Source organism: Ovis aries, chromosome 4, assembly GCF_016772045.2.
Source record: "Ovis aries strain OAR_USU_Benz2616 breed Rambouillet chromosome 4, ARS-UI_Ramb_v3.0, whole genome shotgun sequence".
NCBI lineage: Eukaryota > Metazoa > Chordata > Mammalia > Artiodactyla > Bovidae > Ovis > Ovis aries.
The window spans coordinates 8,014,008-8,041,146 of NC_056057.1; the positions used below are offsets into that span (position 1 = coordinate 8,014,008).

A 27,139-nucleotide genomic window follows, 5' to 3' on the forward strand; every position below is an offset into this window, starting at 1 on the left:
GGGTACCATTGCTCACATCTGAGCTGGACCACACTGAGGCTGGAAGGAGAAGATGCTCTTCTCACTCAGATCCTGGAACTTCTGCAAAATGAGATCACCCAGGGCCCAGAGCACCAGCCTACAGGAAGAACCATCCCTCAATGTGTGCAGAGCTGGCCCTCATCAGGCCTGTTCCCAGCCCATCCTGCTCATGGCCTCTCCTCTAGCTGACGCAGAGCCACGCCTTGGAGGTCAGGGAGAGGGCAGGGCTATGGCCTGAGCTGCCTTGGGGACTCTGAGTTCCAACCTCAGTTCTGCCCGCGTGTCCAGCCATCTCTGACTGCCTGAAGACATGGGGGAAAGTGCAGGTGAGAAGGTGCTTCGCGACCACGGCCATGTCTGGGGACATGATGTGCTGTCATCCCCAGGCGGGGGGTGCTGCTGAGCAAGACACAAGACAGGCTCCACTGAAAGAGTGATCCACCCCAAAAAGGAAAAGAATGCACACTTGTAAAACCCAGGGTAAGGCCAGAAAGCCCGTGGTTGTTCAGCCATATTTATTGTTCAGTTGTTCAGCTGTATTTGACTCTTTGCAACGCAATGGACTGCAGCATGCCAGGCTTCCCTGTCCTTCACTATCTCCGAGTTTGCTCAAACTCATGTCCATTGAGTCAGTGATGCCATCCAACCATCTGATTCTCTGTCATGCCCTTCTCCTCCTGCCCTCAATCTTTCCCAGCATCAGGGTCTTTTCCCACCAATATTTAAAAATCAGCTATTCCCAGGGCTGATTTCACTCAGCCCAATGATTCCCTTTAATTTCAACATTAAATCAAAGCATTCTTTAGCTGGCGTACATTCATCCCTCTTAAGTGCTCTCACATCATTTGTAGAGATGTGTTTATTATGGAATCAAGAATCCAATGCCCTTTAAACAGTCTCCCCATGGTACTTTTACCTGTACTCAGAGACTTCTCTATGACCCCCAACCAGAGCAGTCCCCTCTCCCGGACCCATGGTTGCCACCTCTCCTGAGATGCCCACCTACCAGGCCTATGGATGCCACAGATGCCATGAGCTCCACTCCCCAGACTGATGGGCACCCAATGGGAGAGACTCCATGGGGCCAACCTGGTACCTCCCACTGAGTTCAAGCCGCACACCTCTGCCCAGGAGATGCAGCAAAGCCCTCGGTCCAATCATCTCCTAGTCTGTGGGCCTCATGACAACTCACATTTTGATGAATGCATTTGAAACAGGAGGGATGGAGGAGGTGGCAGGATGGGCATGCAGCAGGATGCTGGGCTGTGAAGCTCAAAAAGGACTTGGGGAAGGGCTTGTCCTTTGGAGGAACATTCTCTGATTGGGGTCTCTTGGGATCTGCCCCTTTGGGTCCAGGAAAGAAATTCAAATGAGCAAAGGTGGAGAAACCAACACAATATTGTACAGGAATTATCCTCCAATTAAAAGTAAATAAATCCTTTTAAAAAGAAAGGAATCAGACCTAACACCATACCCAAAGATAAACTCAAAATGGATTAAAGACCTAAATGTAAGACCAGAAACTATAACTCTTAGAGGAAAACATAGGCAGAACGCTTGATGACATAAATCAAAGCAATATCCTCTATGACCCACCTCCTAGAGTAATGGAAATAAACAGAAAAGTAAATAAGTATGACCTGATTAAACTTAAAAGCTTTTGCACAGTAAAGGAAACTATAAGCAAGGTGAAAAGACAACCCTCAGAATGGGAGAGAATAATAGCAAATGAACCAACTGACAAAGGATTAATTTCCAAAATATACACACAGCTCATACAACTCAATACCAAGAAAACAAACAACCCAATCAAAAAGTGGGAAAAAGACCTAAATAGACATTTCTCCAAAGAAGACATACAGATGACTAACAAACACATGAAAAGATGTTCAACGTCGCTCATTATTAGAGAAATGCAAATCAAAACCACAATGAGATATCACCTCACACCAGTCAGAATGGCCATCATCAAAAAGTTTACAAACAATAAATGCTGGAGAGGGTACAGAGAAATGGGAACCCTCTTGCACCATTGGTGGGAATATAAATTGATACAGCCACTATGGAAGATGGTATGGAGATTCCTTAAAAAACCAGGAATAAAACTACCATATGACCCGGTAATCCCACTCCTAGGCATATACCCTGAGGAAACCAAAATTGAAAGAGACACATGTATCCCATTGTTCACCGCAGCACTACTTACAATAGCTAGAACATGGAAGCAACCTAGATGTCCATCGGCAGACAAATGGATAAAAAGTTGTGGTCCATATACACAATTCTCAGCTATAAAAAGGAATGCATTTGAGTCAGTTATAATGAGGTGGATTAACTCAGAGCCTATTATACAGAGTGAAGTAAGTCAGAAAGAGAAAGATAAATATCGCATACTAATGCATATATACAGAATCTAGAAAGATGGTAACAAAGAACTTATTTGCAGGGAAGCAATAGACAAACAGACGTAAAGAAAAGACTTACGGACATGGAGAGAGGCAAGGAGAGGGTGAGACGTATGGACAGAATAACATGAACATTTACATTTACACGCAAACTTACATGTAAATTAGATGGCCAACGGGAATTTGCTGTATGGCTCAGGAAACTCAAACAGGGGCCCTGTATCAATCCAGAGTGGTGGGATGGGGAAGAGGACAGGAGGGAGTTTCGAAAGCGAGGGATATATGTATACCTATGGCTGATTCATGTTGAGGCTTGACAGAAAACAGCAAAATTCTATAAAGCAATTATCCTTCAATTAAAAAATAAATTAATTTAAAAACAAGGAATCAGAGCAGCAAGAATGGCATGTCCATGGAAACCACCCAAGAAGAGGCAATGGAAAGGAGGGAGGCAGAGGGAAGACCTGGACCCGGTCTCGCCCCCAGGCTCAGACATGACATGATTGCTCTGAGGCCCGGGGGGCACCATCTTCCCCGAGCTGTCTCCTGATGCCCCCCAACACCCAGAGGAGAGAAGCAGGCACCATATGGATGACCACCAGGTTTAGAAGCCCGGCACTCCATTCGATGATGAACCCTGTATTCTTTATCTCAATATTATGGAAACACATGTACTCAGTTTGTCACAGGAAAATACCAGCTTTACAAATCATGTTTTGAATGTATTAAGTTCAAGGTTCCAGTCAATCACCCACAAACTATCTCTCTTAACAAAATTATACTATTCATACTTACTGACAATCTGTTCTCAATCCTGTTACACCTTGAAAGTGAAAGTGTTAGTTGCTCAGTGGTGTCTCACTTTCAGTGACCCCGTGAACGGTATCCCCCCAGGCTCCTCTGTGCATGGGATTCTCCAGGCAAGAATACTGGAGTGGATTGCCATTTCCTTCTCCAGGGGATCTTCCCAATCCAGGGATCGAACCCAGGTCTCCTGCATTGCAGGCAGATTCTTTACCATCTGAGCGACACATTACATGTTATCAGACTTAAAACCCAGCGGCAGGTGAGAGCACACAGACAAAAGCAGGAAGAGGATGCTCCTCCCAGGGACCTTGCTCCCTGCCACTTCCAGCGAGGTCAGGAAACCTCTTGAAAGGCAGGGAGCCAAACTCAGACATACATCACCCAGCAATCGGGCAAGGGCTGTAAAACTTCATGTGGGCATTCATACAGGTGAGGGAGCGTGAAATTTTATTTTTCTTTTGATGATCCTTATTAAAGGTGAGCAAAGCACATTCTGAGAGCAGTTTCCAGCAGGCTATCTGCTGAGGGATTGACCTGAAGTGAGAGTGAGCGTGGCAGACAAGCAGTCCCCCAACTCTGAGCCACTGGAAAACAGCTACCTACTTTCCAACTCAGCGTCTCAATCCAAGTATTCATTGTTATTTTCTCCATAGAATAAAACTATTTCAACCTAATATATTACGAATTTTACAAATCTCTGCTTGGGAATTCCAACTTTAAAAACATTGAATAAATAAAAGAGATTTATCAACATACATGGATAAATTACTCTAGGTCAAAAGGGACAGATTAAACAACACATTTAGAAGAAATGACAGGCAGACCTTGGAGACACTGCAGGTTTGGTTTAGGCCACTACAATCCAGCAAATACCACAATTAAGGGCGTTACATGATTTGGGGGATTTCTCAGTGCATATAAAATTATGCTATACCGTAGTCTATTAAGTGTACAATAACATTATGTCTAGAAATGTACATGTGATGTGAAGTCGTTCGGTCGTGTCCAACTCTTTGTGACCCCATGGACTGTAGCCTGCTGGGCTCCTCCATTCATGGGATTTTCCCGGCAAGAATATTGGAGTGGATTGCCATTTCCTTCTCCAGGGGATCTTCCAAACTGAGGGGTCGAACCTGAGTCTTCCGTGTTGCAGGCAGACTCTTTACTGTCTGAGCCACCAGGGAAGCTCAAAAATGTACATATCTTAATTTTAAAAAGATTGCTGCTTAAAAAAAATGCTATCATCTGAGCCTTCAGTGACTCAAAATCTTTTTGCTAGTGGAACGTCTGAAATACTGCAAGAATTACCAAAATGTGACATAAAGACAGAAAGTAAGCAAATGCTGTTGGGAAAATGGTACCAACTGACTTACTCAGTGCAGGGTGGCCACAAAACTTCAACTTGAAAAAAACGCAGGCTCTATGAAGCGCAGTCAAGTAAAACACAATAAAATGTGGCATGCCTTATAAACTTTGAAAACAGCTTAGGCAACACTGAATTTTTTAAAGTTATATGAATACCTAAAAACACTCATACAACTTGATTATAGAATCATTAATATTCCAAAGGGTAAATGGAAAAAAAGACAATTAACCAAGGAAGAAGTCTAAGGTATTAAAGGACAGAGTCTCTAGTTCATTAGCTGAACTAGGAAGCAACCACAGGACCATCTTTCACCACCCTAGATCCATGGGATCTTTCTCCAAGTGCAGCACAGGTTACTGGCCCGCTCTGGGTGAGGGATATGTTAGTACAATCTTTCCACGTGGTTTTGTGTGTCAGTGAGGATATCTGGGGGCCCTTTTCATCTTGACTCTGCAGTGGTGTTTCGAACCCTCCCAGTGTCACCACAATGAGAGTGGGTGTCCTTGGGGGCAGAAAACCTTGTGGGGAAATGTTGGGCTCTGTGGGGCTGAGAGTGGCACCCCCTGGCGATGGTGTTTCACACACACCCTTCCAATCTCAGCCTCCGTCTCCCCTCCCAGGCCATGAGGGGCCTGGACCATGCCAACCCTAATGCCCCTCCAGTTATAACTGGTCCAGCTACAAATTCACAGCAGACATCTAAATGAAAAGATGGCACGCACCTGTTTTTGATGTGCTGTGGGGAACCCAGGCATCGGAAGCTGCCGCGGACCATGACGGCAAGCCTTGAGCACACAGCCTCGCACTCCTCCATGCTGTGGGAGACAAGACCAGGGGTGAGCCGCAGCCCCAGACTCAGGGCTCGAGTCCACAGTGGGATGGGCGAGCAGAGACACGCCATTATTGAAAATCAGCTGACTTTCCATACAGGAACCTCGCAAAACTCAAACAGCACTTTGGAAATGGATAAGACTTCATTTACACAGCCAACTAGACAATTAACCAAAATATTAGTAGTCTTTCTATATACTAGGAAAACAGTTACTGAATATATAGGAGAAAACCTTTTAGATAGCACAAAAATGCAAAATACATCAAAAAGACCTTCATAAACGTGGAAATCTTATGAAAAGAAAGAATATTTACTGATGGAAAATGAAATTTTGAATCAGTGGGAAGATATATCAGAAAAAGGGAAAAGAACAAATACAGTTTAAATGAGAAATTGTTTTAAAAAATCATTATAATATAAATAATAGAATGTAAGTATAAAATGTAACAGGTATAAAATAAATTTTGTATAAACTATAAACTAAAGTCATACTTTAATACAGTATATTATATATAACAAATAACACTGTAATTTGTAACTATAACTTAGCTTGTAATATAATTTAATATTACATTGATATGAAATATGTTATCAAGATTTAAAATTTACAATTATATCATTCTAAATATATAAAAGAATAATATAAATTTTAAGAAGAATTTAGTATAATACTGATCAAAAGTTTATCACTCCCCACAAGAAAAATTGAAAACAATTTAAAAATATATACTTTAAAATTATTTAGAGAGAGGTAGATAAAAGTCAAACAAGAAAAGAAGTAAAATAGGACTCATTCCAGAAAATATTGACATTTTCTTAAATAATTAAAAAGAGACAGTATGCTAAGGAATTACAAGGAAGATCTTTGGAACAAAATATGACAGTGCACACGAGACATTAGTATTTTAAACACAGACCAGAGAATGGGACATGGTCCCAAGCACAAGAGCAATGGAGTAAACTGTGAAGGGAAAGTTTTATGTACTCAACAATGAAAAGCTACACACTTCTAATAAGTACGTCAAAACACAGCAAACTAACATTTAAAAAACTGCAACAGACACAAAGGCTAATATTTGATGTACTTATTATAAAGAACTCATGTGTGTCTGACTCTTTGTGACCCCATGGACTGTAGCCCGCCAGGCTCCTCTGTCCATGGGATTCTCCAGGCAAGAATAGTGGAGTGGAATGCCAGGCTCTCCTCCAGGGCATCTTCCTGATGGCTGGAAAGGAGTCACAGGGATCGAACCTGTGACATGTCTCCTGCTTTTGCAGGCAGGTTCTTTACTATTGGTGCCACCTCAGAAGCCCACAGAACTCATATATACTACTGTAAAAATGAAAACTCAAGAGAGGAGAAAGGGTAAATAATATATAGACTTTAAAAAAAATCATTCATGGTAATAAACATACCAATAAATTACAAACTAAACCATCACATAAGTGACCTTAAAACTATTTTCTAGCCTGACAGGCATTTGCCATATATACCTGTGTGTGTTACAGACAAAAATTCTTTTTCCCTCCATCTCCTGTATGAATAAAAACAATAAATTCTCAGATCCAAAAAGATACCCCCAAAGTTAGACACCCTCTCAATAATTTTAAACAGGTCAGTGTATATATGACTGTTGGGAATAAAACATTGGCATACCTTGATGAAAAACAAAATTGCCAAAAATTCCTTTCCCAGGGACTCACTTTAGGAAATACAGAAAATATGAATGCACATAACAACTTATCTATAACTGGAAAAAATCTAGAAACAAGTTCCACAGTAGAATAATACAGAAACATAAATGAGGGTACATCCATATGTATGTCAGCCTTTGAAATGAGGGTTTCCAAAGTCAATTAATTGGATATGGAAAAGGTAATGATTTAGCAATGGTAAAATGACAATGCATGTTAGGAAAACTGCACACGTATGTTAAAAAAAATAGTAAGGAAAAGCACAAAAAATGTATGACTATCAAATACCTGAAAAGTGAAGTTAATGGTGGAATTTCTTTCCTTCTTTTACCATGTTGTATTACACAAATTCTAAAGAAAGTAGAAAACTTTCCTGCTGGGGAATGGACATAAAACAGCGTGCTCGTTGGGTCAGTGTATGTTCTTATCAAGATTATACTGGTCAGCCTTCCACGCAGCCAGAGGTAGACATGCGGCCAAACGGGTCAGTGTGAAGGACCATTTCTGAGTCACACTGAAGGAGGCAAGCCACTTGCCCTGGGTTTTGGATCTTTCCACTTCCCATAAGCCAGGATGCGGACACAGCTACTAAGTCAACTCAACACTGAAGATGAAGAGTGAGTGACTTGGTGGAAAGAATCTGAGTCAGACCCTTGGCTCTGACACAGCCCCCCGTGTGAACTGTGAATGCAGGAGAGACATGTTTGCCTGGTCTGGGTCACTGTCATTTGGGGTCTTTGTTACAGTATCTTAACATGAAGTCTCAGGGCTATTCATATACCAGGTATGCTTTATATATTTTTCTGTGCAGATGTTATCTTTCTCTGTTTCTTAATTAATTTCAGTTTAAAATAACCATATCATTTTTTATTATGAGTGCATAGTAGGTCTCTAATTAAAGTGATAGAATATCTAGTCACTTCTATATGACCTTCCTAAACACAAGACCCCAACAACAACTGATATTAATTCAGGCCACAGAACAATGACTCGCAGTTTCCAATTGCCTCAGCATCTGCTATCAAACAACCATGCTCCAGAAACTTGGGATTCTATAGAGTCTTGACCCAGAGGCAGAGTTTTGAGATGCTGATGGTCTTCAGCATTAGGAAGGATACACAGAGTCAAGGTTCTACACAATGAAAGGAATCTCTGACCATTTATTCAAAAATAAACACTATGCTGTTTATTTTTGGTGATTAAGCAGATGGGGACAGAACTGGGTCAGGTGAGTCAGAGCTGTAAGTGTTTATACAGTAAATCCCCTACAGACAAACCTTCAAGTCAAAAACTTCCAAAGACACGAACATGTGTTCACATGTACAATCATGTAAGTTAGCTCACATGTCTGGCATACATCGTCACGAGCATGCATCCTCTACACACAGCTGTGCTTTTGTGTACCACACAGTACTGGATACAGTACGGCAGTACAGTCTGTTTATTTCAAGCCCTGGATGTCCAGGAGCAAGTGTAAACGCAGTGGTGATGAAGCTGGCATTACTGTACTTTTCAAGGTACGGAGTACTGAAAGACTAAAAATGTTTTATTTTTGTGATTTACATTTATTATCCATGTGAAAAGTTATATAAACTTATATAGTATAGTACTACAGACCTGATTGTGTTAGTTGGGTACCTAGGCTAACTTTTCAGACTTATAAACAAATTGAACTTGCAAACGTGTTCTCAGAATGGAACTCATTTGTATACAGGGGACGTCCTATGGTGAACTTCTCAGATCAGTGTATGATGAGTGAGGAGGAAGCAGTCCTGGCCCTCTTGGTCAGGTTGATTTTAATTCCTCATAAACACTAAATCAGAATCCAGCACTCCTACTTTTGTGCCCTACCCCTGCTCTCCACCACAGTCCCGTAGGATAAGGACTTGGAGAGGGGGGAGATGGACTCCTAATTAAAAGGAAACTAATTCAGAGACTTCCTAGAATCAGGGAATCAATCCAAGGCTGCCTTGCTCTTCACCGTCAGTCATTTAGACCTTCATATTGTATGACTACAGAAAGATTTTTGGAAATAAAGATACATCATTAATGTGAGACCAAATGAACAGGAGGATATAAAAAAGAAATTACAGTGATATGTGGTCTTTCTGAGAGCTGTCTGCAATAATTATATATTACATGAGAATTATAAAGACCTTTTAACGTGACACCTGAGTTACCAATCTTAGAGCTTAGGGGACCTAAGTACTGGCTGAATGACAAGAGAAATCAGACTTCCCAGGACTGGCACAGAAAGATGGTCACTGGAAGCAGGAATGTATTATGATAAAGGGATTTGCCGAATTTAACTCACTTCGATGTAACATTTTATTTTCTGAATAGAAACAGAAAGAAGACATATATATATATAGCATAGAAAGGACTTTCAGCTAATGGCCACACTGCCAAGGGCTGCTGCTATTGCTGCTAAGTCATTTCAGTCGTGTCCGACTCTGTGCGACCCCATAGACAGCAGCCCACCAGGCTCCCCCGTCCCTGGGATTCTCCAGGCAAGAACACTGGAGTGGGTTGCCATTTCCTTCTCCAATGCATGAAAGTGAAAAGTGAAAGTGAAGTCGCTCAGTCGTGTCCGACTCTTCGCAACCCCATGGGCTGCAGCCCACCAGGCTCCTCCGTCCATGGGGTTTTCCAGGCAAGAGTACTGGCGTGGGGTGCCATTGCCTTCTCTGACTGCCAAGGGCAGGCATGTTCAAAAGACAATTAAGAAACCAGAGAAAGTGAACAAAAATGATATGTTTCAGAATTCTGGAAATTGACCAAAAGCATAGGACAATTAGAGAAAAAGTTACAGGTGTCAAACTGCTGAACCAGGGTAAGAAGGAGAATGGTCTGTGGCATCCTGGCTTACAACAGGCAGCTCCTAGCAGGGGCCAGGCCACGAGCATCGGCAGCTTCTCTGCCCTGTGGAAGGAGGTGCGCCCTGCGCAGGGCGGGGCAGAGCCCACACCTGTCAGCCCTGTCAGCCCTGTCCGCACTGTAGACTCCACAAGCAGGAAGGGCCAGCAGCCCAGCATCTGGCCTGCAGCTGTGTCACGCACAGAGCCCGTGAGGCTCTGTGTACAACACTAGAGGTTGGAGAAGCCCACGCCAGCCACCCCACGCCACGTGAGCCCAGAGGCCCTCCGCCCGCCATCCGTGTGCACCCTACACAGACTAGAGGGGCCAGGAAAGACAAAACCAAGCCTACTGGGAAAAGGCCTGAGCGGGGAGAGGCCCGCCTTGGCCACACTCAGACGACAGCGGAGACTGAATCCTTGTGGACCTGCTGCTGCTGCTGCTGCTCAGTTGCTTCAGTCGTGTCCGACTCTGCGACCCCATGGATGGCAGCCCACCAGGCTCCTCTGTCCACGGGATTCTCTAGGCAATAATACTGGAATGGGTTGCCATTTCCTTCTCCAATGCATGCATGCTAAGTCGCTTCAGTCATGTCCGACTCTGTGTGACCCTATGGACAGCAGCCCACTGGCCTCTTCTGTCCATGGGATTCTTTAGGCAAGAATACTGGAGTGGGTTGCCATTTCCTTCTCCAAAGTCCAGCAAACGCTCTAACTGGCAACTCGCCTGGACAAAAACAGTGTGGCTCCAAAAACACCTAGCCTTCAAAAAATAAAAACAAAGTTGAAAGAAAAACTAGACAGAAGCATCAGGAGCTGCTCACTGTAGGAGAAAGAGTGTTCATAGATTAATCCTCAAGAAACATGAACAAAACCCAGGTAGAACACATAGAGATCTACATCCAAACACATCAAAGTTAAGGTGTTGAAAAGCATTGAGAAATCTGGAGAGAGTCAGACAAAGTGACTCAGGACATCCAGGGAGCAGCACAGCTATTAGCAGCTGGCTTCTTATAAGAAGCAATGCAGGTGAACAGACAGCGAGGAGAGATGTTCATTCCAAAAATGTGAGTTAAAACCACACACCACCAGGACAGTTACAAACAGCAAGACCAGCAATGTTGATGGCAGCGTGGAGATCCTGGAAACTTCTATCATTGTTCTTGGGATTAAAAGATGATTGACACTTCAGGGAACAGCTCTGCAGCTTTCTAAAGTGCTGAACACAAGTTACCGTACAACCCAGAAAAAGACCCCTAAGAGAACTAGAAACGTGTGTCTAGACAAAGACATGTGTGCGGCTGTTGACAGCACTCTGCACTGAACAGCTGAGTGTGGGAACCATCCAAAGGGCCAGGACAGGGGAGTGGGCAGCATGCACTGTCCTGCTGCCCAGGGGACACAGCTCACTGCTGGGTGCCGAGTGGTGACTCTCAGAGGACAAGTGACAGAGTCACATACAAATGATCACAGGTCACATGACTCCATGTGGGTGGAATATCCAGGAGGGCACACTGATGGAGACAGAGAGACCACAATGGACGGGGGTTAAGTGAGAACCCTCCAAAGTGATGGAGATGGCCTGAACTGGGTCTTGATGACAAGGCACAGGACTGCGGTGATGAAAAACACATGGGAAGGTGCACTTAAAGTGGAGAAGTCACATGGTACCTAAATCATACGTCACAGAACCTCTTTTTAAATGGCAGGGGTTAGTCTGACAGTAAGGGCTTCCCTGCTGGCTCAGCAGCAAAGAACCCACCTGCCAATGCAAGAGATGCAGGAGACCCGGGTTCAGTCCCTAGGACAGGAAGCTCCCCTGGAGGAGGAGGTGGCAGCCCACTCCAGTATTCTTGCCCGAAGAATCCCACGGACAGAGGAGCCTGGTGGGCTACAGTCCATGGGGTCATAAAGAGTCGGACATGATTGGGCTACGGAGCGTGAGGTCTGACGGAAAATTTAGGGAAGCTGGGCAGCAGGCAAAGCATCACTGAGTGCTGCTGTGCCGTCTAGTTGCTGAGCTGTGTCCGACTCTCTGAACACTATGGGCTATAGCATGCCTCTGTCCATGGGACGTATAGGGAAGAATGTTGGAGTGGGCTGCCATTTCCTTCTCAAGGGGATCTTCCTGACCCAGGGATTGAACTCAGGTCTCCTGCTTGGCAGGTAGATTCTTTACCACTGAGTCACCTGGGAAGCCCATCACTGAGTGTAAGTTAAAAAAAAACAGAAAGAGGGACCAGCGGTGTGAACAGCATCCCTCCTCAATGAGGGCAGACCCTGCCTGGACTCGAGGGCGGCCCCAGCCCTCCCAGGGGAATTAGTTCTAGTAATAGCATTCCCGCCACAGGTCTGTGCTCCCGGATTGACAGCGCCTGGTGCTATTCTTCCAGGAACTGACACAGCTGCAGTCATCGGCAGTGTCTCCCAGGACCCCCTTGGAGACCTCCCATCTTGAGTGATGGGCTGGCTTTGTGTTTCACTTCTAGCAACAAGGAGCAGGCCACTCACTCCAGCTCAGATATATCCATTCAGGAAATTTGGGGGTCACTCCTCAAGGGCCCCTGCTCCCTCACAGGTCTGGTTAGATCCCCAGCTTGCAAGATCCCAGCTGGTCTTGACCTGGGCTGTGTTTGCATGAGCAACCTCACATAATGAGGGCCCTCCGCGCCCAGAGGCAGAGCTGGCTGGCTTATCAGCTGCTATCAAGCAGAGTGTCCCGGGTCCATGTTCCTCTCCTGTGCCCACAGGTCTCTGAGCCTTCGGCACCCCTGGGGTGATCCAGGCTCAGGGGCCAGATGACTTTGCTGATCCTGGTTGCTTCTCTCTGACCCACGAGTCTCCTGTCTTCTGGAAGCATCCAGGAAGCCCATTCGCCAGATCTGTAAGCTTGCAAGTAAGGAAGAATCCCGGATCCTTCACCGTTGCTAACATTTTGCTCCTGGCATATTTGACTTACAAGTCCAGGAGGAAGCAAGTCTAAACTCTAAAGCCTGATCTCCACTGTAGGACATACACGACGGCGTATAAAACAGACCACCAACTAGGCCCTACTGTAGAGCACCGGGAACTCTACCCAGCGCTCTGTGAAGACCTTTATGGGAAAAGACTCTGAACAAGAGGGGGTATATGTACATATAACTGATTCACTTTGCTGTACAAGAGACACTAACACAACACTGTAAATCAACTATACTCCAATAAAAATAAAAAAATAATAAATTTTAAAGGAATGCTTATGAGCCAAATCACTGTGTTCGCCCTCTCTCAGTGAGTTTAGGAAACCTAAGAACTGCGTCCCTCTGGGGCCTGGAACAGTGCAGCATAAAGCTAAAAAGAAGCCAGCCATGTGAAAATCTCGCTACAAGACTAATTCTGTGAGGAAGAAAATACGAGACCCTATTTAGAAACGTGCTGAGTTTTCATTTCAGCTAATTCTCATGCTGGAATAAAGGGGCTGAAACTGGTCGCAGAAGGGCCTGAGGAGGATGCTCGGCTCTTCAAACGTGACTGACGGACAGGGTGTGGTCAGTGAGGGTCCGCCGGGCCGCGCACCGGGGGAACGGCCTGGTCAGTGTCCCGACCTCCGTCAGGGGGTGACACATGGCATCTGTGTGGCAGTGCTGCGTGGCGGCGCTGCGCTCGGTGGGGGAGCCACCCAGCTCACCTGTGGGAGCTCAGGACCACAGCACAGCCCTCCTCAGCCTCCTTCCTCACTGCCTCCCACAGGTGCCGCTTGGAGCAGGGGTCCATCCCCGAGCTGGGCTCATCCTGAAGGAGAGAGAACAGAGGGTGAGGGGAGGGGGCGAAGGCACACGGGAACACACTTCCCTGGAGCAAGGGTGCAGGCTGGAGGGAGATCCAGCCCCAGCTCCAGCCCACGCTTTACGCTCAGCAGGCGCCAGGACCCCTAAAGTCTGCTGGGCTCCCCTTGGAATCCCGGGGAGGTAGGCCTGCCCTGATGCACCCTAACCTCTTTAAAACACCAGAAGCATCCACCCTAGAAGATATACAAGAGCAGAAAAAGGCTTCATTGATGTCACAACATCAAGGACAGTGAAATCTCTTTTAAACCCGAAGCTTCCTCCTTCAGCAAACACTCAAGCACTTCTTATCTGAACCACTTTAGAGAGAGATGTGTGATGTATTTCTGTGCTCTTGCAATCAGGAAGTACCGAACATATTTTTCTCAAGAGCTGAGGCCATCAACTGTAATACCCAAAGAAAGAAACAGAAGGAGAGTGGACAAGCAAATGCTGGGTCTTTTGTGCAAATCACATGACACGGTGAATAGTTATAAACCAACTAAGTGGAAGGCATGATTGGCCACTCTTCCCCTGAGACAGTCAGAGGCATCATTCCACGTTTCCACACACGTGTCGGCAGGGGGACACTTGTCCTGCCTCTGGGGAGGATGCTGAGCGTCCTTCAGCACACGCCCTCCACCAGATGCACACACTCACAGTCACCCCCGTCACTAACGCTTCACATGGAGGCTTTCCAGGGTGACTTCAAGGACTCAGAAAGACACACACTGTGGTCAAGGAGCACTTCCGATGAGGAGGAAACAGGCACAGGGCTTGTGAGCCCCCACCCAGGTCATTGTGCCCAAGCTCGGGAGACCTAGTGAGCTGAGGGTGGGATTGAGGACCAAAGTCCCAGCCAATGCAGGATATGCGGGGCAAGGCTGAGCAGAGGATCCTGCTGAAGGCAGGGAACAGCCCCGCCGGGAACGCTTTAAGGCAAGCCGGCCTCTCCTCTTCTGCAAACTGCAAAATCACGCAAGCGTAAGCTTTGGTTACCCGGTTTCAAAAGATGCAATTACAGAGTCGTCTTTGATTCCGGACCTTGGGAAAAAGCAAGCTTAGTGCAAGTAAGAGGAGAATCCAGCTCAGATTCCAGAAGACACTCCATGATGATGGGGCCCTTTCTTCAACACAGGTCTTCTGAATCTCCCTTAAGTCCCCCCACTGAAACGCTGCCTCCACCGAACAAACAAGAACAGGCAAAGAAAGGCTGTCTTTTGACTCCCATACTGTTCCATGTCCCTCAGATTTCCTTCCAGCGCAAAACCCTGGGAGGTCCTCTAATGGTTAGAATCCAGTCTATGGCCCACAAATAATGACTTCTTTTTATTGTTTAAATGATATTACTCTTAGCTATTTTTGAAATGCAAAACAAATGGCTCTGTTTATTGACACCTGGGCCACCTCTAACTCATGCTTCTATTCAGCCGAACTGGATTAATTCAGTGCCATGTCGATTATAGGTGGCCCTGTCTGCGGCCACTGTCTGCCCTCCCCTTCCCGGCAGGTTCTTCCTTCCCCATGACCCCCACCCTCAGATTCAGCACAGAGTCCCCACAGCTCTGACCATCATATCTGCAGGAGAAGACTTAAAGCAACAGGCCAGAGGACAGGCGTGCTTTGGATTTCAGATTACAAGTGGGCTCTAGTATTCTTTTTAAAATATTGTCTTTAGTGTTAAGATTTTATGGAATCATCTATTGGATAAATAAAAGGGACTCCAAAGAGTCTGCTTTGTCTCAGTAAAATTCCAATGGTATTACAGATTCTGTTTGGAAAATGTTGATTTAGGGCAAAACATTTATTAGCTCAGAAATGTGACATTGCAACTTTTGAACATCCTCCCCGGAGGACCTCTGGTAGATCAAGGCATTTTATTTGGAGACACTGGCATGTCACTGTTCCATCCACTACTCACCAGCAAGAGAAGGTCAGGTTTCCCCAGCAGGGCCAGGGCTGTGGACAGCTTCCTCTTGGTGCCCCCACTGTAGGTGGCCACCGGTTTGTCCACGTGGGCTTCTAAGTGGAGGCGCCTCACAAGGTCCCCAGCCACCTGGAAAAGAAGAGCTCCCTGTGAGGGCACCCTATTCACCAAGAGGCCCCCCGACACCTGTTTCTGGGCCTGGAGCCCTGCTCCCTCCTGCCCTGCCCACACCCACACTCAGCCCTGCTCCTGAACACCGCCCCATGACACAGGGATGCTGGGAATGAACAGGCAGGAGTCCCCCTGGACAAAGCTGGGTTTTCTGAGCCTATGAGTTATGGAATTGATGGCCAGAACCCTGAGCTCAGGTCTTAGACTCAGGGAGCAGCAAGGGCCATCAATGCGGGGTTCAGCGTGGGTCAGACATACCTCCGTGCTGAGGTGAGCAAACACAGGTGAGCCAAACAAGGACAAAGATGGAGCTGAGGGGAGCAAAACCTGAGGAGAGGAAGCTTCAGGGGACAGAGGAGCAAGGGGGAGCCTTCAATATGCCAAGAAAGGAAGACTCTTCCCCAGAGACTGCACACCCGGTTCAGTTTAGAAAGAACAGTGGGTGTCCTGTTTATCTGCAGCCACTGAGCACCCTCTAATCAGGCCCAGAGGATGCCGACACTTCCAGCCCCAGGGGCATCCCAACCCCCGGTACATCAGGCCTGGTCACCGCTCCTCATCCTCCTCCACCTTGCAGCCCATCATACATTTATACCTCCTGGAAGCCCCAGATCCTTTCCTTCCCTCCCAGCAGAAAATAGCTTCCCACTACCACCTTAGCTGCTTCACACTTTTTCTGTCTGATTCCTGGCTGCACTGGCTCCTCTGGGAGTCACGATGAAGAAACCTTTGCTTTCAACTATGCATGAGTTTAAAATGTTGTAAACAATTTTATTTAACTCTTGTGATCCTAGAAGTATTAACATAGATTTGTTTCTTTCAATATCATCATGTAACCAAACTGGTCAAAATTGTACCTCAATTCAAACATCAGGGAAGTGGGAAAATCTCTGTAGGACTCTGGGGATGAGCTAATAAGTATGTGTTCTAAATAACCCAATAGAGCACAGTTTTAAACTCATACATACACTTTTTTTTGATAAGTGCATAAAAGTTGGGATAGTAATAATAACAGTGGTAATTGCAATGATGAAATATTAAGAACTTCTAAAAAGATTAGGATAATATTTAGGCCACCCAATAAAAACTCCCTAACATAAACTGGGGCTTCCCCAATAACTCAGTAAAAAATCCACCTGCAATGCAGGAGATCTGGGTCAGGAAGATCCCCTGGAGAAGGGAATGGCTACCTACTCCAGCATGCTTTCTTGGAAAATCCCATGGACAGAGGAGCCTGGTGGTCTATATAGTCCATGGGGTCGCAAAGAGTCGGACAGGACAGAACAAGTAACATTTTCACTTTTCAAGATAAACTGCTCTTTCACTTTATTTGTACAGCCTCAACATGACCCAGAAAGAATTAAGAGTCTCCATGACTGGTCTAGTTGTGAAACAGTTAAATCAAGGAGGTGAAGATTTCAAGGCCCCAGAGACTCTGGAGGATGGTCTTAAATCCCCTGAGATCTGCCAAAGAATAACATCTCAAAGTCAGTAGTTTGTTCATCTTGGAAATGACATCATTTTCCCAGATGGGTTTAGAGGTACTATCCCTTTCCATACCTACATTAAGTATAATAATTTCAATTAACATAAAGTGCCGGTATGCTAAGTCACTTCAGCTATATCCAGCTCTTTGCGACCCCATGGACTGTAGCCCACCAGGGGCTTCTGTCTATGGGATTCTCCAGGCAAGAATACTGGAGTGGGTTGCCATGCACTCATCCAGGGGATCTTCCTGACCCATGGATTGAACTCCCATATCTTACGTCTCTTGCATTGTCAAGAGGGTTCTTTACCACTAGCACCACCTAGGAAGCCCCTGACCTAAAGGAAATGGATGAAGTAAGTAAAAAGTTGTTCAAACAAAATAAATGATTCATGACAGACAGAAGCATGAAAGGCAGTCCTGCGGGACGGAGGCAGACCTATGATGGCTGGAATCAGAGAGGTAAAGACAGTGGTTACTCTTCCCGCGGAGAGGGTCTTCCAGGGAATAAACCAGCCCACAAATAGACATTCACATAGAGAATGAAAGAAGGCAGCCAGAGAGGCTTCCTGGAAGAAGAGGCTCTGTTCACGTGAAAAGGAGGAAACTGGGAAGGCAGAGTCTGCTGGGAAGCTTACTCCTCCTGGAAGGCAGTGCCACCAGCTGTGGGGCAGAAAAGTGACACACTGGGAAAGTGATATTTTTAGGTTATTTTTAGATCCATAAAAATTGTCCCAAAGAGACTGGAAATGTACATATGTATCAGAAATAAATTTTATTTCATGCTCATTCTCCTTATTCAAAGGCTCCTCTGTCCATGGAATTTTCCAGGCAAGAATACTGGAGTGGGTAGACATTCCCTTCTCCAGGGGCTCTTTCCAACCCAGGGATCGAATAAGGGTCTCCTGCATTACAGGCAGATTCTTTATCATCTGCGCCAACAGGGGAGTTCATTTAAAGGCTAGCAAGACCTAAATGAAAGCTGATAAACAGAAAAATGAAATAAGACAATCACAAAAGTATAGCCTGTTGCTGTAGAAAATGTACTGCAGGAAAAGAACTTCTGAATAGACCTACCAAACTAATACTGATAGCTTTTATGAAATCAGGAAACATGTGTCATGCTTTTCCAATTTCACAAAAGGTTAAGTGTTGCAACCTTCAAATTCTGGACTGGTTAACCATAGCAAAGAAGCCAGAATATACAGGGACAGATATATTAGTTTGATCCACTTTCAGAATGTCATGTTTCCAGAAAAATAACTGAAAATGGTCTAATAAGAAGGGTTCTGTTGCAGTCTTTCCTTCACTCAGTACTCTTGTCAAAATAATGGCAAAAGTAATGCCTTAGTCACTGTGGTTGCAAAATACCATCTAAACACCAAAATGTCAATAGTTAATGGAATATCTCTCCGCTACTAGGTATTTTCTTGCCATAAATTCTAGAAATTGTACTGCACTCAAGACGAGAATTTGGGATTATTCACTTTTATCACCTCAATCTCTAATCATCTTTAACACATAATGGAACTTCTATAAATATTATTTGAATCTAAATAAATTGCTCAGAGATTCATACATCCATCCATTTGATTCCAAAGCCAAAATTTTTCCACTAGCTTACGTGTCAATAACCACACTGAAATGCTTCATAAGATTAAAAGATCACAATGAAGTGTTAAGTAGAAAAAGGGAGTGAAGGGCTTAAGGCAGAATGCCTTCCTTCTGATCCTCTATTTCCTTTTGGCCCCTGTCCCCCTTGTTTTATAATGTCTAGCTCCTTCTAACAAAACTGGGAATAGAAGAAAATTTGGGGAGACAAGTGATATCTGTGGAGAAGAAAAGTAGAAAGATGCAGTAGGGTTTTTCCCTGATAGCTGTTTGCCGGAATTAACAAAGAAGACATGGCTAAGCGCCTACCTGATCTAGTCCAGGGAAAATAGAAATACAGAAATCCCAGCCCCATCCCAGTGGCAGTGTGGTTTGGTGTTTTAAATATGACTCTAACTCTGAAATTGTCTTACATGTTTTGTTATAACTTTACATAAGTTTTTAAAAATTGGATTAACTGAATTCAGGCTCAGACATGGATACAGTCCAAAACTATGCAGTGTGGGCAACAGGGGGAAAAATTTAAATGCTTACATCAATCTGCTGAGCCAAAATTCAAGCTGAATGAAGACAGCATCCTTTTCTTACCAAACTGAACTTTTGTAAGGTCACAGAAATGGGTGATACAACCACACAGTGGAGACCCCAAGCTGGACATGATCAAGGACCCTGGAGCACAGTGGCAGCACCAGGTGGGCTCTGAGGGGGACGCCTGGGGGCGGACCTTCCCCAGGGCCAGAGGGGCTCTGCCTCCAGAATCACAGAAGACACAGGGGTGGGCATCCTGTGACAGCGAAGACAGGTAGAGAAGAGGGCCCAGTACAGCGCAGACGCCAGGAGAGCCTCCTACGGGATCTGGGAGTCCTGAAACCCGGCGCAGCTCCCCGTCAGAGGAGCCTTGCCATAATCTCATGAGGTTTCCCTTCTTCAGCCACTCACAGGGTGTGGAAAAGCAGACAGAGCCACTCAGGGCACTGGAAACTCCGTCTGATCAGCCAGCCACCCAAATGTGCTGAGAACCCACACTCTGGAGCCAGTCCATCTGCCTTCAAAGCAAACCACCCAGATTCCAGCCACTGCTTTGGGCGGCTTCCTATCCTGTTGCTGTTCAGTCACTAAGCCGTGTCCGACTCTTTGAGACCCCATGGACTGCAGCACAGCAGGCTCCTCTGTCCTCTCTTTCCCAGAGTTTGCTCAAATTTATGTCCAGTGAGTCAGTGATGCTATCTCACCATTTCATCCCACCATTTCTGAAATGAGGAATACCCCCTGCACAGCTCCCATGGTTGCTGTAAAATAGAGCAGCGTCTTGCCCACGATAACAGAACTATGGTTTTCTGCTCTTTTATCAAAATCCCTGCTGGTCACGTAGTGATGAGCGCATTGGAACAGACAAGCCTCTTCTATATTTCACATATTTATAAAATTTACAGGAGAGGGAAATTTCTCATCAAGGGAGCTAATTCCTCTTGGAACACATGTGCTGGCATCTTAGAAACCTCTGAGCAAGCAGCAATCCTATCTGCAAAAATCACTTGCCATTTCATGAAAGAAATGAAGCCAGTTCCTAATTGGCGACCATTAAGATAACTTTTCTCAGTGGAGGTGCTCAGCACAGCGAGCTCGTAAGACAGCTGAGGATCAGAAGCGATTGCTCTGGAAGACAGCAAGCTTCACTGTCTTAACAAGAATGCTTTTAAGGGGTGTGCTTCCTCCGCTCCCCCAGGACAACAGAAGAGCTAGCTTTGAGCGCTCGCCAAGAATCCACCTCTTTAATCAGAAGCCAGCCAGGGGAGCTGGCAGAGATGAACACTCATTAAAGGCTGAGCCAACGACTAGCCCTGGATGTCAAGAGCTGCTTAAACTATGGTGAGCAGGGTCGTTTGGGCGGACACGTGTCTTTGCTCTATTGAGACGGGAGGTGGGTGAGTGGATTAGCACCCCTCTAGGGACATGGAAAGATCTCATCCTGGTTTCACTTAGAGTCACAGAGCATAAATAAGAAAGGAAGGCTGCAGCATGGCACGGCAGCACAGAGAATGAATTTTCATGGGCCGGTGAAGGAGATGGCTGCGGGTTTGTCTCCTGGGAACCCCATGATTGCTCCATCTCCTGCAGAAGCTCATTGAAAATGCATCCCACACGTCCTTTATTTCTGCTCCAACTTCAGAATCTAGACAGGCAAGCAGCACCCCGCACCCTCCACAGTGAGGTGCAGAGGAGCTAAAACCACTGCCAGTCTGAGGCTGGCCCCCTGGCCTAAGCTGTCAGTCAAGACTGTCAGCTCCATCTCGCTGGCCGCAGCTGGAAGCAGACAGAAGGGCAGCTGCTTCTCTCAGTGGCACCCACTCCCTCAGCCCCGAAAGGGAAGGGGGCTCTGTGGCTCCCCCCACACATCTGCCCCCTGGACCCCTCAGAAAGGAGATGCAGAAGCCTCCAGAAAGGACCCCAGGTGTACGGCTGGCAGCCCTCTCAACAGGAAGTCATCCTTTCCATCCACCCACCAAATCCACACATGAGCTAAGTCCTTCTCCACAGGATTCCAAATCTATGCTTCTCCTGGATTCCAAATCTATGCTATTTGCTCTTCCATATAAATTAACAGCCCACTAAATGTGAAGGATGCTTGGTGGGGGTGGGGCTCCTATAGGAAACAAGATTGCAGATGGCTGTGGGCTTTCACTCCTACCCACGGCTTCTTCTCTGGGCAGGGACCTATTCTAAATACACATCACGAATGTAACACAGACATATCTGCGTTAACTTCAGTGTGACAATATTGGAAAATATATTTCAGGGACATTTAATCTGACACTGCGGATCCTCATCACAGGCTGAGAGAGCTCGCCTGGGACCCAGGGTGTTGCCATGCACTCCTCTGCTGGTCCCTCTTTCTGGAAACCCTAGGAGGCTCTTACCTTGGGGACGGACTGCTTTGGAATTCCATGGAGACAGCAGTAGTAGTGCAGGTGCTCCCAGCCCGTCAGGAGCTCATCCAGGGCGTCTTGCTGTGGACAGTAGCCAACGCGGATGCCAGCTGCACCAGCAAGAGACAGAGCCACGTCCTCTCTGCCAAGAGAAGCAGCAGTGCACAGAAGATCTAACTTCCCGGACAAACATCACCCATTTCTTAAAACCGGCTCATCAATCACAAGCTTGTGGCAGTTTGCGCTGTGTACTAAGTGCATGCTAAGTCACCTCAGTCATGTCCAATTCTTTGCGACCTATGGGTTGCAGCCCTCCAGGCTCCTCTGTCCATGGGATTCTCCAGGCAAGAATACTGGAGTGGGTTGCCAAGCCCTCCTCCAGGGGATCTTCCCGACCCAGGGATCAAACCCACATCCTTAGGTCTTCTGCACTGACAGGCAGGCTCTTTACCACTAGCACCACCTGGGAAGCCCTGTTGCAGTTTGTCTAATTCAATTAATTAACTTAGTATAAATGGGTTCAATGAACTAGTAGCAGTCCAGGTTTGGGTAGGACAGACCTAGCTCTAATGCCACGAATGCTCTGGATGAGAAAGAACAGGCATAAGGCATAGAGCTTCCCAGCATCATCTGGCTGCGCACAAGGTTTTGTTTGTGCCCTCCAAGAGTCTGTTTCCCCAGTCCTGTGGAACTTCTGGGATCAAATCCCACTGGCCTCCAAAGTCAAATTTCCTAAGGGTTTGGCAACAATGACTGCTGCTCCATAAATGGTCATCACAGCTATTATTCCCCCAACCAAAACAATTTATATGAACATCTAATAAATCCATGGTGAGGCTATCACTCCGTACCACATTTTTAAAAAATCACTTTTACGAAAGCAATAATATATATCTGATTGAACACACAGAAAAATAGAGGCTAAAAGGAAAAATTCAGGGTCTCAGCCCTCAAGTAATATCTACCACTGATATTCTCAAGCTAATCCTTTAAGTGTAGCAATGCTCCATGAGTACTTGCAGAGGATTATACAAAACAGTACTTACTCAAAGAAAAGAGCTCCTGTTTTATTCTAATTTTATTATTAATAGATATTCATCATCGACATTTTTAAACTACTCAAATGTGATCACATTTAACATGAAACACTGATGTCTTTCTATGCATTTTTACATAGATAGAATCATAAAGTCTATAAATTTTCCTGAGAACACTTCAGAAAGGAAAACCTACAGTTTCAAAATGGAACATTATGTAAAGAAAAACTTGCTGAGAAATCATGACTACTACAGAAGCTGTTATGAGCATCTTTCATTAAAAAAAAGTGAATCTAGTCATTCAATGACTAAAAAAGCAAACTGGCCGTCTGAGGAGGCCTTAAAAATAGCTGTGAAAAGAAGAGAAGTGAAAAGCCAAGGAGAAAAGGAAAGATATACCTATTTGAGTAGAGTTCCAAAGAATAGAAAGGAGAGATAAGAAAGCCTTCCTCAGTGATCAGTGCAAAGAAATAGAGGAAAACAATAGAATGGGAAAGACTAGAGATCTCATCAAGAAAGTTAGACATACCAAAGGAACATTTCATGCAAAGATGGGCTCAATAAAGGACAGAAATGGTATGGACCTAACAGAAGCAGAAGATATTAAGAAGAGGTGGCAAGAATATACAGAAGAACTGTACAAAAAAGATCTTCATGACCAAGATAATCACAATGGTGTGAAAACTCACCTAGAGCCAGACATCCAGAAATGCAAAGTCAAGCGGGCCTTAGGAAGCATCACTATGAACAAAGCTAGTGGAGGTGATGGAATTCCAGTTGAGCTATTTCAAATCCTGAAAGATGATGCTGTGGAAGTGCTGCACTCAATATGCCAGCAAATTTGGAAAACTCAGCAGTGGTGACAGGATGGAAAAGGTCAGTTTTCACTCCAATCCCAAAGAAAGGCAATGCCAAAGAATGCTCAAACTACCACACAATCGCACTCATCTCACACACTAGTAAAGTAATACTCTAAATTCTCCATGTCAGGCTTCAACAATACGTGAACCATGAACTTCCAGATGTTCAAGCTGGTTTTAGAAAAGGCAGAGGAACCAGAGATCAAATTGCCAACATCCATTGGATCATGGAAAAAGCAAGAGAATTCCAGAAAAATATCTATTTCTGCTTTACTGACTATACCAAAGCTTTTGACTGTGCGGATCACAATAAACTGGAAAATTCTGAAAGGGATGGGAATACCAGACCATCTGACCTGCCTCTTGAGAAACCTGTGTGCAGGTCAGGAAGCAACAGTTAGAACTGGAAATGGAACAATAGACTGGTTCCAAATAGAAAAAGGAGTATTTCAAGGCTGTATATAGTCACCCTGCTTATTTAACTTATATGCAGAGTATATCATGAGAAACGCTGGGCTGGAGGAAGCACAAGCTGGATTCAAGACTGCTGGGAGAAATATTAATAACCTCAGATATGCAGATGATACCACCCTTATGGCAGGGTGAAGAACTACAGAGCTTCTTGATGAAAGGAAAGAGGAGAGTGAAAAAGTTGGCTTAAAGCTCAACATTCAGAAAACTAAGATCATGGCATCCAGTCCCATCACTTCATGGCAAATAGATGGGGAAACAGTGGAAACAGTGGCTGACTTTATTTTGGGGGGCTCCAAAATCACTGTGGATGGTGACTGCAGCCATGAAATAAAAGACGCTTACTCTTTGGAAGAAAAGTTATGACCAACCTAGACAGCATATTAAAAAGCAGAAACATCACTTTGCAAAACAAAGGTCCATCTAGTCAAGGCTATGGTTTTTCCAGTAGTCATGTATGGATGTGAGAGTTGGACTAGAAACAAAGCTGAGTGCTGAAGAATTGATGCTTTTGAACTGTGGTATTGGAGAAGACTCTTGAGAGTCCCTTGGGACTGCAAGGAGATCCAATGAGTCCATCCTAAAAGAAATCAGTCTTGAATATTCATTGGAAGGACTGATGTTGAAGCTGAAACTCTAACCCTTTGCCCACCTGATGCAAAGAATTGACTCATTTGAAAAGACTCTGATGCTGGGAAAGATTGAAGGCAAGAGAAGAAGGGGACGATAGAGGATGAGATGGTTGGATGGCATCACCAACTCAATGGACATGAGTTTGAGCAAACTCTGGGAGTTGGTGATGGACAGGGAGGCCTGGTGTGCTGCAGTCCATGGGGTCGCAAATACTTGGACATGACTGAGTGACTGAACTGAACTGACTGAATGTTTTAGTGTTTATTTAAGTGGGACAAGTACCTGATAACAGTAAACAGTGCAATAAAATTTAATTTGGAGTAAAATTTTGTGTAAAATTTTATGTTTTCCATTTTGCCTTTTTTCCTAATCTTGTAAACATTAATCCATCAAACAATTTTTCCCTAAATTTCAAATAGCAAAAGTTTATTTCAGCCTAATTTTTGCTACTCTTTAGAAAATATGTTCATCAGTTCAATCACTCTTAGGAATTTTATCAGTGTATTTAAGAGATTTCACAAGACATACAGTGGTGTGCATTTTTTAGCAAACTTACTGGCATATTAGAATTTTTTATTTCAATATGTAACATCAGGTTTTGTTTCGAACCACTGCCTCTGGAAAAATTTCACTCAATAACTTTTTTTCTATCTTCTTTTTTTATTTTTCATGGTGGTAAAAGACATTATACAAAATTTACCATTTAGCCATTTTACATTTTAAGTATAAAATTTAGTGGAATATTAAAAGCATTCTATGCAATCATCATTACTATTAACATCTAGTTCTAGAACATTTCCAATATCCTCAAAGGTAACCTCATAATTATTGGTATATTTAAAATTAAAAAAAAAAAAACAGAAACTTCAGTCAAAGTTAGTCGAGGTGGCTCAGATGGTAAAAAATCTGTCTGCAATGTGGGAAACCCAGGTTCGATCCCTGGGTTGGAAAGATCCTCTGGAGAAGGGAATGGCTACTCCCTCCAGTATTCTTTCCTCGAGAATTCCATAGACAGAGGAGCCTGGTAGGCTACAGTCCATGGGGTCACCAACTCAGACATGACTAGATGACTAACGTACATAGGAGACCAGTAGGGGGAGCTCTCAAGCCTGTGACAGCAGCAGGGCCCACAGGCAGAAGAAAGACTTCCTTTCTTTGGGCCTGGACTCACCCAATGGAAAGTGAGCTGTAGGTTCCTTGTTACTGCTCCACCCACCCTGCCTTCCACTCTATAAAAGCTTTCTTTTCTGCATTTTTACAGGGGGACTTGCCAATGCATTGCCATGGTTGCAGACCCCAAATCATAATTTCTTTGATGATCTTCCAAACCCACCCTTGCTGGAAAAAACACCAGCAGTCTATTCTATCTGTTTTAGAGCAACATGCATGTATGAGGCATGCCTCATTTCCCCGTCCCTCCAGCCCCCTACCTTCTGTTTTAATCACCACTTTCCATTTTGTACATGTTAAAACTGAACCCTGCAAGGCACCGCTGCCTTGAACTGACTACAGAACCAGTTCTAACCCCTTAATGTGGCCCATACAAGTCTACCAACAAGTCTACCAACTTTTTCATTCTTTAACACTTTCGTACAAAGATAAAATGACAATATTAAAAAAAGAGAGGAGGTTATTACTTTTTTAACTAATCGGTTTAATTTTTAGAGTGGTTTAGGTTTATGGGAAAGTGGAATAGAAAGTACAGGAAGATGAAGGAGGTCACCTAGAATCACCCCCCTCCAATTATCATCTTCATTGCTATGGCACATTTGTTAAAACTGATTGATACTTCTATTAACAAACGTCCACAATCCACACTGGGGCTTGCATTTTGAGTTGAACATGCTGTGGGCTTTATCAGAGTCATGATGTCAGGTACCCACAGAAGCACACAGGTCAGCTTCTGCGCACCTATGGACACCTTATCTTTGACAGCAGAGGCAAGAATATACAATGGAGAAAAGACAATCTCTTTAACAAGTGGTGGTGGGAAAACTGGTCAACCATTTGTAAAAGAATGAAACTAGAACACTTTCTCGGAGAAGGCAATGGCACCCCACTCCAGTACTCTCGCCTGGAAAATCCCATGGATGCAGGAGCTTGGTGGGCTGCAGTCCAAGGGGTCGCGAAGAGTCAGACACAACTGAGTGACTTCACTTTCAATTTTCACTTTCATGCATTGGAGAAGGAAATGGCAACCCACTCCAGCGTTCTTGCCTGGAGAATCCCAGG

At 44.8% G+C, this 27,139-nt stretch overlaps 1 protein-coding gene across 1 annotated transcript in view; it reads right to left on the reverse strand.

Annotated features, from left to right (window-relative positions):
* ABCA13 (ATP binding cassette subfamily A member 13) overlaps positions 1–27,139 on the reverse strand; it is a 393,578-nt gene that overhangs the window by 22,386 nt on the left and 344,053 nt on the right. Inside the window, exons 57-60 of the mRNA XM_042248365.1 lie at positions 21,898–22,048; positions 15,706–15,840; positions 13,649–13,752; positions 5,322–5,414 (exon numbers count right to left, since the gene is read on the reverse strand). Coding sequence (XP_042104299.1) covers positions 5,322–5,414; positions 13,649–13,752; positions 15,706–15,840; positions 21,898–22,048 — 483 coding nt within the window. The remainder of the gene's footprint in view (positions 1–5,321; positions 5,415–13,648; positions 13,753–15,705; positions 15,841–21,897; positions 22,049–27,139) is intronic.